This window comes from Antennarius striatus, chromosome 20, assembly GCF_040054535.1.
Source record: "Antennarius striatus isolate MH-2024 chromosome 20, ASM4005453v1, whole genome shotgun sequence".
In the NCBI taxonomy this organism is placed as follows: Eukaryota; Metazoa; Chordata; class Actinopteri; order Lophiiformes; family Antennariidae; genus Antennarius; species Antennarius striatus.
In genome coordinates this window covers 12,950,896-12,965,977 of record NC_090795.1, presented here as the reverse complement: position 1 = coordinate 12,965,977, position 15,082 = coordinate 12,950,896, and the positions used below count along the sequence as shown (strand labels likewise).

Here is a 15,082-nt window from a genome sequence, read left to right as displayed (position 1 = left end):
AGGCTATGGATTGGCATGTCTTTAGGAGGTAGAAAAACACAGCTTCCTCCATCATTCAGAGCTTGTCATGGAGACTGAGAAAAACTGACAATTAGGCTGCACAGGAGGAGAAACAAGCGCCCGGGCCCTGTGAGGGCCAGCCACACTGCCTGAGAGCTGCTACTCACTGCCAGACGGCTCCCTGTGTGTCTACCTACAATGCTCAGCAGTACAGGCACACTGGAAAGCCTTGGCTGGACCAAGAAAGACAAACATCCTTCATATAAAGTCATTATGTTGAGTTACTGCCGGGGCACCGTGTAATGGGAATTTGATGTGGCATTCTGAGGGCTTACTTGTCTCTGACAATGTTGTTTCTATGTGTTTGTCAATGTAGACAAGAGCTTTCTGGGAAGAAAATGGAATCACAGGAGCAGACAGAAAGACAAGTGATCCTAATCACAACACAGATGTTTGAACAGTGTTGTTCTCCCTCTTGTTTCTTTTATTTTATCACTTTATCTCAAGCATTGCTTATTGAAAGAGAGAAATAGCTAAACTCCAAAGAACACAGAAAAACAAAATCTGGTAAAGGATTTTGCTAGTGTGTTCTGGTGGCTAACATGCATGGTTGATTTCCAGGATTTCCAGCTTCTCAGTTCTTGTTTCTATTTCTACTCACTATTAAAATAAACACCAAAATTTCAAAATATTAAATTTTACAAAATGAATTGAAAATATACTCAAAATTTTTTGATAATGATTTAAAATTTTATGCAGAACTTAAATAAAATGAAAATTCATAAAGCTCTCATATAGTATTTACAATGTATATTATTATAGGTTGAACAGCATTACTGTATGTGTTGTTGCAGTTATTTGATGCCCCTATTCTGATCATGTACGTGATCATATAAGTGCCATCCACAAAAACAAAAAAAAACAAAAAACAAAACACAGTGAGGATGAGATGGCTGGAATCCACATGAGGAAAGACGGAGTGTGACGTGGCCTCGGTGAGGACAGAGATGTGTACTTACGTGGGATGGTCACACTGAAGTGCTGGGGGTCTGAGATTAACAGTTTCCTCTTGAGCTCATTCAAGCCAACGCCTTGTGGTCCTGCACAAACACAAAAAAACAAAACAAAACATGAAAATAACTAAAGAAGACTCTCCACAGTCTATTCCAGTTCTTTCTTCTTCACTGGTTTAAGAGAAACCACACGCAGCATTACTGTGATGTTAAAATACAACTTTAATAGAAAGGAACATAAACATTACAGCAGCTCTGGAACTTATTTGGAACAAATATCACAAAAATATAGAATGCAAGTCATAATTTTAGCACATTTCGTTTACAATTGTTTGGGATTGGTGAATCGATTGAATCAATGCACAATTTTTCTCTCTGTGAGCAATTTTCCATTGTTCTTTTTCCCTGTCTCTGAAACTGACGTGCTACACCGTCCCAACCTGAAGGAAATTATTTCTTCATCACCGGTGAACTGGAAAAGGGATGCAAAAGGTTTGGTGTTTCAGTGTTTACCACAATTCTGCAGTGTGTGGATGTTGTGAGAAGGTGCTTCATGTGGGCTTAAGATTCCTTGCATGCCTGACGTTCTGGGCAGGCACTGCAATCGCATCAAATCGTATTGGAAATTTGTTTCTCCAGGCAAATGTGTATAGCAGGCCGGTCGGCTAAAACAAACAGCCAAGGAGTTCACTGAGCGATCTGGCGTAGGTGGAGAGACGGGGACAGGGGAACAGAGAGGGAGGGGAAAAATGTCGTAAAAGACAGGTTCTTATTTCTAAGAGAGAGAAAAAGATCCTGTTTCCTCTTGCGCTATCTGCGCTAATCCTTAGACTTCATCTGGCATGAAACACGGAGGCTTCTGAATGATCCACAACCTGACAAATATGTGTAGACAACATCGCTCTGTTATGTGTAATCTTTGAACACCAGCATCATTCAGACACAGACAGTCACCCCCCCATGTTCTCACTTTATTTCTACACCTAGTTACACATGGTTTGGATCCTATTGTGTGATTCTGTAAATGATGAAAGCTGTTTCCTCAGCAATGCTCGGCTCTTTGGACCAATGGCACGAGGCATTTTGTGGTTACTGTCTCGCATAAACAAGCACATGGCCAACCAAAGACAGTGATCAATCTTAGCTGGAGAGAGTTTTTCAATGAGGAAAATAAAAACTCAGAGGAGCTGGGAGTGGAGTGCTTGAGTGATTTATTAAGATGAGGAAATGGAGTTCATTTTGAATTTGTTTCGGAAATACAGGAGGAATGCAGCAGTGCTGTTTGAACAAGGCTGTGGACCAATGTTGTTGTAGGTGCTGAAAGTGACAGAGGCTCTTTTATGGGAACTATCGCAGTGGTGCAGACAGTCGTCCCAGCAGGCCACAAACCTCCTTACAAGTTTGTTTGCTTGAGACTGTGTCTAGATATCAGGGTTCACACACAGGGGACCAACACAGTCATTTGTACTACCCTTGATATGACTTATTGCCCCACTTCTGCAGGCTCGTAAAGCCATTTTCACCTTGTACATCACTCCCCTGCTTGCCACTTGTGATATCAATAATGCATGGCAGCGGGCCTTCACAGAATACCTCAGGTGGCGATTAAAGCTTATTCCAGCTGTATCAATTCCTGCCAAAGCGGCCCAGCAGGCCTACTACCAACCTTTACAAGCAGAAGCAGCCCCCTGGGGTCCTGTTATATCGTTTGACCTTTGACACGTCACCTCTCAGTCCATTGTTTTAAAGAATGCCCCAATACAAAAACAGCAATCAGAATGCCACAATAATGGGGCATAAGTTTCACAAATATTCTGGGCAAAGGTTGAATGTTTATGCTGCGAGTTTATGTTCTCTCTGGCCCTGTTGAGGTACCTTTGGCCTTACAGTTTGCTATGCCAGTAAAAGTGTCAGACTTCATTTCTGTGCTCATTAGAGATGTTGCTTTTAATATCAGGAGCTTTATAACCTTCAGGCCAAGAGCAGAGCACATTACATACAGCCTGCGCAGAGAGACCCAGTCCCGGCCCGCTGAGCTAAAGCTCTGGGTCTCAGAGCCCTGACCCGGTGACAGACGTCCCGGCCTGCCAAATACTTAGGTCAGAGAGCGTTAGAGCAGGATGCACAGGGGTGCTGCCACATTTAGAGGATGACAGTGGTGTAGTGTGCTAACCACAGACAATTTACAGTGCAGTGCTGCTACATTTTAACAGGAGGCAAGTCCTTAAATAGAGTCCCACTGTTATATTTGGATCAACATTTACGTAGGTGCTGGTGCATTTGGAATATGTTATGGTGAACCCCAAAATTGAAAAAAAACTTTCATTTCATCAAAAACGTAGCACAAGTTCAGTGTGTCACATTACAAGGAAATATGGAAATCAGCAAACCCTTCTGTCAAGTTAAATAATCAAGCTTCTTTAAAACCATCAGTGGTTAAGTAAAACTATGCATGCATTATGTATAAACATATTTTTATTGGCTGTCTGGTTTAAAATGTATGAAAACCAAGATAAGCATCTAGAATTTTGTCTGAAAAAGAGCTTAGTCTCTGTTCTTCATTTCAGAGGAGCAGTTGACAGCCGGTCATTCATTAGTGGGTACTGTCGAAAAGGCCATTCACATTAATGAAAATATACCTTCAGGCGATCCTGAATAGATTTCTCCACATGTTAACACTTGAAAATGGGCTGGAGTAAGAATGATGATGCAAAGAATTGGAAAAAGGTCTTTTATTTTAACTTCTGAAAACAAAAACACAAATATATGTGTGTTCATTGATGTACTCGAGTGTAACTGGCACTCTACAGACTAGTAGAAGAGCTGCCTCCAAGGATGACCAACATATCATTAGTTAGGGATTATAGATTATCTGAACCAAAAAGCTCTGTTCTATAAATTTAAATCTATATGAAGAGATAAATAGGGAAACAGAGTTATGCTGGAATTAAATTGCACTGCAATTCAAGAGTATGTTTTATTCTATTATTACACAAACACACCCACATACCCCCCCCCCCACACACACACACACACAAACTGAAGCTGCGGAAGTTTTGTAAAAATAAAATGAAGGAAAAACTTTTTCTAAATAAAAAAAAACCAACAGTTTTATACATTGAACTGGAGTGATGACAATAACATGTTCCACACCTTTAAAGAAAGGCACAAGCATGTTTTTATAAAAAGGAAAATCAAGAGACTCTGGGGACAGGAAGAAGGAGAAAGGGAGGCAGAGAAACATAAAGCAGATCTTCCCCTGGCCCTCCACTTTGTTATGAGTGAAATTGTCCATAAGTTGTCCTCCAAAATATGGAAGTTAATTGAAAATATTTACATTAGCATGACAGGTGAGAGAGGTTCAGCATCCTCCTCTGTCTACGGCTGTGTGGTGCTGGCAGGAAAATGAGGTTCCTAATTAGCAACACATCTGATGAAGTCCATACTTTGCGTGGTGAATTTAAGTGAACCAAGGCCTGGTCAATCAGGCCAGGAGCACACCTCTGCAGAAAGCACGCATGAGAAAAAAGACCATGACCGTGTTGGCAGTGGTGTTCATTTTTAAATTAACCTCACAAATCTCTTAAAAGTGCTGCTGGAATATCTGAAATGTAAAAAATGAAGACTGGAACGGACCTGTTGAGTTCCCTGAGTGCATATCTCACCCTCTTGAATGGAAATAGGTTGGATGGAATGACACTGAATATTTGGGGAATTTTTTTGTTCCATTTGTGTCCGGGACATTCTTGTCATTTTTTTTGTCGCAAGCAACATACCTAAGAAGGAAAATGTGGAAAAACCTAAAACTAACTGATGGTACAGTTGGCCCTGAGAACTATTTGCACCTGGCTCAGCAATTGTTCCACCATCCACTGGCAAAGCCTATCTTCCAACCACAAACACTGAATAAGAAGCTGCTAAATTCATTTCAAGACCTTGGCACATTATAAAGTTCTTTGGAAGGCTTTGTTACACCCGCTCTGTAAGGCAAGTGTTTACAATTTCATCAGCTTGAAGAGGACATTGGGAGTATCGAGCCCTGAATGAAAGGACTAAATGTGACTGATTAATATGAGGTCTGCTCCACCAATTCCACTGAGTGATAAAAGACTGCATTATAGAGTCCTGGACAAGCCCTTGATTTGGGAAGCTCTTTTCTTGGTTGGGGTCACGGGAGGGCAAAGCCAAACCGACTGGGGCTTCTGGAGATGCAGATCATCTGCAATCTGTGTGCGCCATCATGTCAGCTGGTCAGGATATTTATTACACCTGTGGCTGACTAAAGCAGTGTGATCAGAGCTTTATAACAGCAACAACTCTCGATAGAGATTTTGTCTCTACTCACCAACTAAGACCACCAGTCGGTATTTAGCTCCATTCGGCCTTTGGTACCGGGTGACTTCCTCGTACGTTGGCACGTCTGCCATGTCATACATTTCACTCTTCTTGCACTCGTACATGGACTTGTTGGTCTTCTTGTCTTTCCTGCTGAGACGGAAGCTTCTTCTGAACCCGGCTGGAGGTCAGGATGAAATTACGAAGGAGAAGAAAGAAGACAAAAAGAAACACATTAATCTACAGTGATTGTGTCAGCATTTAAGTCTATGAGGGTAAATTCCAACAATACTGCACACACAGATATAAGCCTGCAGCTGTGCAAATCGATTTATGGTTGTTTCAGTGTCTTGGCAAACACCTCATCAGTTCAATGCCCAATACCTCATTTTGTGTTACGCAGCCCGGTTTTATGACAGCTACCTTTACTTTAGGTGAAAGAAGAACAGCCTAACACTCAGCCAAACAGTTTCCCTGGATATCACACTCAAACGCTTAACTCACATTTTCCTCCGATGACATGTGGTGGATTTTAATTTTCTTTTTTGTTGCAGTCCTCTAGGAGAATGAGGTGATGTTTAAGGGATTTTAACATTTGTGAAAAGCTATAAAAACATAACTTGGTGCTTTCTCATTAACTATATTTCCTCTTTAATCAAGGAAACAGTGACTGATGCGTGTTGTTTTTAGATTTATCTCGTAGTAATTGACTGCTACAGGAAGTGAATTAACTTCAAGCTGGCTAATGTTTCTTCATTCAACAGTCGGTCTGTGATTTATAATTCAATCACACTGCAAATTTACATAGTGGTGAGTTAAGTGTATGTCTGTCATTTGGATGGCCACAAAGGGAGTGCTGCTGTGTGTGTGTACGTTTCACCAGAGATGGAGAGAAGATGAATTACTTAAATCACTGAGAAGGGTTGTGAACCTTTGCTTGAGTTGACAAAGAAGCTTCTCAAAGTGTTTTATATTTAACAAAAAAGCCTTATTTTGAGGTGAAGTCAGAAACTTTTAACCATTTTTTATTAGATTCAACTAGCGAATAAATGTGTTGTTTTTCTGTCCCGATGACCATAGAAAATGAAGTTATGACTGTGTACTACTGTATATATAGGTCTGGTTAATCAAACTGCCCGGGGCATTTCTCTGTTAAATACTGATTTGCAAGTCTCGTCGTTATGGACTTTGGTTGGACTTAAAACTCTATAAGTACATCTCTAAGGATATTTTATATCCTCATGAATTATTTTCAGCCTTCTCTTCTAATATTTTACTTTCAAATCTGCAAGTGATCAATAAACTGAAATTGATAATGCAAAATGTCAATCAAGGCAGAGTTGCATGTAAATTGTTGACGAAAAATAAGACACACTGTATTGGTGAGTTTATGTATGAGTGTGTATGTCGGCATAGGTTCTCAGTCATTAAGGACAGGTCGAGGTAAATCAAGAAGAGCAAAAATAATCAACTGGACTTGTTTCAGGATGGGTGAAGATGTTTCAGCTCTCACCAAGAGGCTTCTTTAGTTCTACCTAACTGGTACTTTTACTCCTGATGGAGCAGAAAACAACAAACAAGCAAAAGCACCAAGAAAATTAGTGGTTACCATTCATAAAGTAGTCGTTGTACCGCCCACCCTCATGTCAGCTGTTATATATTTCATGTCATCTTCAACCAACCTAAAATGAGTCGTTGATTATTTTCCTCTTGATATGAGTGTTTGTACATGCCTCAGTGCTGTTATAGGTTTCTTTGAACATTTACGACAGACTTTGTTCCACTGTGGGCACGCCACAGCTTATGTTGTCTGCACCATTTCTCCTGTGGTTCATCTACTCATTCATCACCCTCATACCTCTCTCCCCCCACTCACTCATAAGTTTTAGCCCCCTCCACACAGTGGAAAAAAACACACCACTCATTTGCATTTCTCTTGTAAAGCCATCAAGCTGTAACCAAAATCCCCAAGCACTGACATGATTATGATAAACATTAAAACTACCCTTTTGAAAGAAAACAGTCAATTGGAACACAAAAGACAAACATCCCATCATCGATGTTCAATCCAGGGAGGACTGATTAATACTGGTCTTGTATATCTGTGTTTCATGAAAATCTTTCAATAAAATATTTTTTTATTTAATTCCAATAATGTAAAAAGTATCTGATTTTCTGGGGAATATTTCTGTACAGTGAATAGAAGTTCATAACAAACAGTTCATCCATACATGAAAGGCTGAGACATAGTTCCTTTGAAATCTAAATAATACATCCACATATACAGTATATATGAAAACAGTTTGATGTCATTGGAATAACATCATATGGTGTTCTTTCTCTTAAAATTGTCATAATAAACACAAAGAAGACAATGAAAGCTTTATCCCATCACTCACGTGGTCAGAATGTGTAGATGTTAAAGTATAGAAGATCCGTATTTCTTGGATCGATTCATGAGTTGTGATGACATTGTTTTCATCTCAACCTGTAGAAGAATGAATTCCTCTTTCAAAGGTTTAACAGGTTGCTGACAATAGTTCTGTTTGATGTTTTCCTGGAATGTGAACTGAAGAGTGACAGTGTCTCGGTGTGATTATCTACGCACACACAGTGTGTTGTGTGTCTTGGGAGTATGGAGTCAGTTTCCCTGCTTAACTTTCACAAGCACACGCCCCTCCTAATGGTGCGCACCACGCTGTGACTAGGAAATTACCAATGGATGCAATAAACAACTATGTACACCTACACACACTGTCTATCATTGTTTCTCTCACTAACACACGGATGCTTTGATTTGAAATTCTTTCAAAAAAAAAAAAAGAAAAGGTGAAAAGAAAGGTAGAGGAAAAAAGATGAACATATTTTATACATTGCAAACACAAACTGATTACACGCGCACTGAGACTTAAGAATGTAATTGCTTTGAAGTCACAAGCAGTCAAGCTCATTTTCCAGCATGATAGTATCTAACAACTACTTAAGAAATCTACCATGTTTTTAAAGAAATGGCCTGCAGGGCTCTAAGAATAAAATCGTGCCTACAAACTGCCCACTTGGAAACTAACATCCTGTGAGTATCTACAAACCTGTACCTGTACAAGAATAGCTAGAACTGCAAAACAAATAAAAGGTAGTCTAGTAAGACTGAAAGAAGAGAATCCTGAGAACAATACAAGCATCAGGCCGTACAGACATCATGCGTAGGCGAACAGCAAGATCCCAACACCACAATGAGAAATGACTGCTGTTTTTCCTCCAATCAAATTTGATTTTCTGTAAAGAAGGAGGGAGAAAATGTGTGGCAAAGCAAAGAGGAAAAGCCTCATAGTGAAACCACCTGTTGCGAGCCCTTGGTGCAGCGAGGGCCGCAATTGAGGGCCTGTGGCCTAACTACTGTACAGGGGATCCGCTGACAGCAACAGTGCCATCCTAGCTCTCCCGGCGGGGCCCCTCTCTCCTGTGGTCTAATGGAGACAACATCTATGGCATTAAGCAGGCATGGCAGCTGAGGATTAAGTGAGTATTACGCCCCAGGCTCGACGCCGCATGCTGCGGTTTGACGCTGTAACACTTAGTCCTGTTCGTGGGCACCAAATGTGGGAAGCATTACCGGCTCTCTCAAACTCATTATTCTTGCCGCCCATTACGGGCTTGGTTGGAAAGCGTAAGGAAGGCTCATGGTATGACGCTTTCCACACTGTCAGCCATTATTACCCCAGCGGTGAATAAAGGGAAGAAGCGTACGGCTCCTCATAATGACACAAAGACAAAATCCTGCAGCAGACAGAAGAACTACTCCTCTTGATTTATCACCTGTGACAAATGATGCTTTGCTTTCATAAATCAAGGAAGCATCTTAAACATGCCTGCATTTCTACATATTTGATATATCAGACACATCTCATTGTGGCCAACAAAATATACTGTACTCCAAGAAGTCTCCAAAAAATTCAAGATATCGAGGAGAAGAATTAAGTGGGGGGGAGGAAGGGATGCAGCAATACCCAAAGTACAGCAAGTAAAGATAAGGAAGTGGACATATTCCTATAAAACAGGCATATGTCATTCAAATATCCCCTTCCCCCAACTGCTAACATCTGTGAAAATAACTCTGCTACAGCAGTGGAGCTGGCTCCATGGCTGATTTGATGATTTTATCAAACGTCTAACCATGTCCAGACAACATTGTGTACCTGACTCACCCTCTGGACATTTGAGACATTACTAAAACAACATTTAAGTGAAGTAGTGCGGAGAGAAAAAAAATACAAGTAGTGCATTTGTTTCCATTAACTCGAATCTAATAGATTCAAGATCCTATAGATGTTTTGTGACTGTCAGAGGAATTGCTGTTATGCTATGTTGAAAATATGCATGTGTGGCAATCCACCGGGATGAACTAATTCAAATGTTCATAGGGAGAAAACACTCTGGTTGTAGTTTCCACAGCGTTTGCACTAATCCATTGGAAAGTGGTACCCAACAAAAGTTATTATTATGTTACAGGCTTATTTGGTGGAACATGGCATCTGGAGCTTTGGCTGAAAGAGTTTGTGTCAAGTGATATTTGTCTTTTCCTCTGTCTTATCCATTAAGTATTAGGGTTTGGGTTTTGTCTCAAAACAGAGCCTGGAGAAATGTTTGTTGGACACAAATATATAAAGCATTTTGAGTTCTTGAAGACAATATCAATGATGCCAAACTGGAAAATAATTTCCAATGCTAAATGCCACTGTTCCTATTGGTTTCAAGGGCCCAATGTCCTGGTGCGGTGTAATAATGAAATTATCATAAAAATAGTTACTACAGTCAAGCACGATATGTAATCATATTTATATACATTTAAAATGTGATTTGCAGATGAATAAAAGCACCACTAACTGGAATAATTTCTCAAACACACTGATAAAATCACATCTGTAGTCTCTGATTGTATCCAAATGTTAGGTATCTAATAAAATGTGTATCCTTTCTATCTTAAGATGCACATTTCCACATGTTATTGGACCAACACTGCGGGGAAATGCCGGTATGGTCTCCTGCACCTCCAAAACTATTAAACTTGCAGCCTGATGAACTCATCTCACTTTAATCAGTTTACAAACCTTTTCCATTTCTTCATAACTTGGACATTGATTGTGTGGGATTTTTGTATATTCAGCTTTAAATGATCTAGATCTCTTTCCATGCCCTTCATTTATCCATGTAGGTTTCTCTCTTTGGTTATAGAATGTTTAGGATTTAGCTAAAAGTTGTCAGCAAGCCTCCATACACAAGTACATTCATTTTCTGGTTTCAACTTCAGCTGAGGGCACTGATCGATCACCCACAAAATCTGTATCTCCTGGTATCTTCAAAACCAATAAACTCTGGTTGTCTGCGTTACTCTTTAAACTTCGTTACAGAATTAAAAGTCAGGAAGATGAGGTGAAGATCTTATTGCAGGTAGTTTTCCTCCTTCTTGAGGATGGCTTTTGGCCAATGGTCTTACAGGCGTTGCATCACTGGGCGAGGCATGAAGGAAAACAAACCAAAAACTGAGGACAACAACTGCCGACATCGTCCCACCCCCTCCATTATTTCCCCATGCAACCTCAGTAGCATTGCAAAAGCATCTGTAAGTTCTAGGATTTCAAAATTTTACAAACGGGCCAAATCTAAATCATACAACCACATCCAACAGGCTGAAAAGCCACGCAGCAAGTACTCACATAGAGAAGATGTTATTATAACTCACAATTTTTTTTTCTCCTGCTCCTCCCGAGGTTCTCTCATTTCAGTTAAACCTCGTTCTGGGCTGCTGGAGTCGAGAAATGCTGCTAACCCACTTGAGTACTGGATATTGTTTGGGTATCAAGGAGGAAGAGGAGAAAGGCTGAGGTCACTGACCTCATGAAGGAGGCAGGGTGATAGTAAGGGCAGGCCTGAAGGGGACAGAGAGTAGTGGAAAAAATGGTCCGACATTTGGCATAGTTCAGTGTTGAGAGGTGACCCTGATTGAGCCTGGCAGACATGGCTCAAACTCAGTATTTATAAACTCACATGCGACTGGATATCCTGTGAGATCTGGAGTAAATGGTGTAGTGTGGAAGGAGCGCTCTGAGGACAGTTCACTTCTTGACCTCAATAACTGACAATACACATAATGGGATAAAGAGGGGAAGTGAGCAAGAGAAAGAAACTGAAATACACATTTAAAGAAGAAGGAAGACAGACTAGCAGAGGATTTTTCTACAACCCTGCTCATAGGGCTCACTGTCCTCCAGAGAAACTATACCTTATGAATTGTTGGAAACCTGACAGTCATAATAAAAACATGATGCGAGAACATATTCTGACAGTGGATTGGAAGCAACTCTTTGGGAAGGGCTGCCGAACCATAGCAGGCAATGGTAATTGTCATTAAGTCCGACGAGGACCACATCAACGAAACAGGCCCTCTCCTGGACCTCCAAAACAAGCTGTCCTTTTAGCCTAAATCCACCCATAACCAAAGATGTCTTCAGACCCACAGCAGAGGCAGAACAGGATAACTACTACATTCTGCAAATCCATGACATGATCTGCCAGTGCACTTATTCTGTCAGCAAAAGAGCAGGAATAGCTTACCATTGGCTGGTGTACAACTACAGAACTACCCTTTGTGTTTTTACATGGGAGTCCAACTTGAATCCATTGCACCAAAAACACTGGGCTTGAAAAGGATATGTTAAGCATATAATGAAAAACGGGGAACCATTTCTCAACGACACATGGCGGGGACTACAAAGACTGATCTACAAAGGAAGGGCTTCAGGATCAGGGAAGCATTAATGGAGGGAACACACGTCAGTCTAAAACAGTCTTGACCACTGTCTTCACCACTTCAAGAGGGCGGAAGAGAAAAGAAACAGAAGACAACTCTCACCTAGTTGGAATCCACTACTATAGTTGACATCCTCTGGTGATGAGAAGAGAAAGAAAGAAGAAGCGAGAGGAGAGGCATCATGTTAAAGAAAAAAGACAGACCAAAAGGAACCTGTCTCTCTTACCCCATACTGCAAAGACAGAAGCACAAGTACATAGAAATACACAGTAGTACATTCAAAAAACACACATGGAAAGTTAAATCAGATTAGTTTTTTTAAGTATAATCATGTCCTTTTTGACTAGAGTGATAGCCATTGATATGACTTACTGTTAATTTTCTTTACCACTGCTACCGGAAAAGTGGATAAATGGAGGTGAGCATGTGAATATGAGTCTTTAAATGTCAACTCTAATGAAAAAGACAAGTTAGCTGTGAGATGTGAAACTTTGTAAAACACAGGACTCAATAAACTGCAAGCATTCCCAGGTTTCTGGAGGAGAGATTAACTGTGATGTCTGATGTTCTCATCAGAGATATTAGCTTTGACGTGAGAAGACAGGCCATATGAAAACAAAGAATGGAGAACATAGGCAAGAGGAAAAGCTTTCACCGATCACAAATAATTTTGCTATTTTCAGGGTCTATTCCATGGGAAATGTCAGATAAGTAGTACCTTCAACCTCGGCTGTGAGTGCAATAGAAGTAAGGGATGTAAACGATGTAGTTAGGGAATATTATGGGTCACAAATAACAAGTTGAGGGACGAGATGAGAGGAAAAGAAGTGGAAACCTACCAAGCTCTATAGCCACATCAGCTAAGAAAAGAAAGACAAATGACAAAAACAAGAGTCAACATCTTATTTTCATGTCTGCATAAATGCTCAGCACCATTACTCTAAAATATAAAAATTACACTACAATTATCATCATTGTATCTAACAAGTTAAATTACTACACTAACATGGTGGGAAAAATCCAAACCTAAGCCCGGACTGAAGGATGAACATTCAACTGCATCTCAAGGTCTTTATTCATGGATGAGATATACACTATTACAATAAAATGATTTAGTTAGTTTTATAATCATTTAATCAAACAAACAAAATATGTAATTTATGCAGGAGATCATTGACCTAAACCACCTATGTGATGACAATCTGAGGACATCTAAATATTGACGACTGAGATGCAGTTGAACTCGAGAAAAAAGCAAGTAAATGGATCATACAGGTACAAGTTCAGATTTTTTAAAGCACTATTCTATAATTACTATATACTTAACTATAAAAATAACACAGTCAGTTAAGTAACATCTCTACTGTTTCTATTTTGATAGAAGGCACTTGCAGCCATCGTTACCTAGTGAGACACAGTCTGTGGTACGTGCCTGTTGTGTATCCACTGTAACTTCAATGAAAGAAATAACCAAATGATACACTGCTCTGGAATGCAGACTGAAATATTTTAGCGAACGCTCTGACTTTGAAATTTCTAAATGAGACAGAAATACAGTATGATAGCTTTTGAAATGACTCCAGGTGTTTCAGAGTGACATTAAAACAGCTATGAGAGGAGCCTATTAGTGCGCGCGCACGTGTGTGTGTGTGTGTGTGTGTGTGTGTGTGTGTGTGTGTGTGTGTGTGTGTGTGTGTGTGTGTGTGTGTGTGTGTGTGTGTTTGGTTTATGATGTTGTGAACATTTGGATGCAGTTATGAACGCTTCCCTCCCTTCACATGTTCTCATTTTGCCCAAACAAGGTTAAATCAAAACATATATAACAGAATTTACCACAGCAAAAAGCTCACCTTACAGCACCATGGTCATTTACCAGGTGCACCGCAGCTCAGGGAGAAGTTACATCACAGTACAACTTAATGACTAAACAAAACAGCAGTCGGTACCAATCACTGCCAAAGTTGTTGAATGTAAGAAACATCAAGCCTGAGAGTAATGAGTGTTTTGAAGTTTGGAGCCAAAAGTGTCTGCCTTTATCTGACATCTTGTTTCACGTTAGCTCCAACTTTGCTCTTGATGTTTTCCCCCCTCTTGTTTTAATGTGTCATTATAAGCTAAACCAGCACCAAAACCCCATTTTCAGTATGATGAGAAGTACTTTTACAGGGGGAGACAGAGGCAAATTTGAAAAAGGAAACAATACGAGCAATATGAGAAAAAGATTTAAAATACATCTCAGTGTTGCCCTTTTTAGCCTCTAGAAGGCTCAAAAGGGCAGCACTGAGATTCCAGGAATAGTATGCATTGCTTAATGGGCTCAGAGCCTTGTACACCAACCTTCCAAGTCCACTGAAATGCCATGTGATAAAATTGCAAATTGTTAATTGTAAAGACCAATGGCCAATCTGACAATGCTTAAATTTTGGAAGCAAACCCTTGTCCTTTACATTTTTGTGAGCCCATATCACCTTCCTGCCCACAGAGACATTTTGAGAGTGGCTAGAATGAGCTGAGGTCATGATTTTATACGAGTATATGTCAATGGCCGGGCCTGCTTTGAGCCCAACAGGTTGAGTTTGAGTGGAACTACAGTTCTGACCTTTGACCTGACTGCAGACCTACTGCTGCTCTCAAACAGCTAATTTTGAAACAAAGAATGGCGGCAACAAAGCCTGTCATTTACTGAACAGCGTGAGCAATGGCTGCCCATACTGTGGCTGCTGAATTTTGCAGACATTCATAGTGTGCAGTCATCCAGTCTAACATCAATTAATTAACCAGCCTTACTGGATTCTTCATCACCAACAGGCCCCCTTGAAAAGGATGCCAACTTTGGGGTATATAGTGTGTTGCCCACATACCAAAGATTCACCACAGTGGATGGCAGAAAGGATAAAATGAGACAAGTGTTGGAATGAAAGGATGG

General features: G+C 40.3%; 1 protein-coding gene across 4 annotated transcripts in view; it reads right to left on the bottom strand.

Annotated features, from left to right (window-relative positions):
• The window catches only part of mpp7a (MAGUK p55 scaffold protein 7a), a 112,160-nt gene that overhangs the window by 12,655 nt on the left and 84,423 nt on the right, over nucleotides 1-15,082 (bottom strand). For 2 of the 4 annotated variants that reach the window (XM_068304073.1, XM_068304072.1), the window contains 5 exons: nucleotides 13,561-13,608; nucleotides 12,996-13,016; nucleotides 12,259-12,291; nucleotides 5,359-5,529; nucleotides 1,020-1,100 (listed from right to left, as the gene is read on the bottom strand). In XM_068304073.1, coding sequence (XP_068160174.1) covers nucleotides 1,020-1,100; nucleotides 5,359-5,529; nucleotides 12,259-12,291; nucleotides 12,996-13,016; nucleotides 13,561-13,608 — 354 coding nt within the window. The remainder of the gene's footprint in view (nucleotides 1-1,019; nucleotides 1,101-5,358; nucleotides 5,530-12,258; nucleotides 12,292-12,995; nucleotides 13,017-13,560; nucleotides 13,609-15,082) is intronic. The other 2 variants (XM_068304074.1, XM_068304075.1) reach the window with 2 other exon arrangements.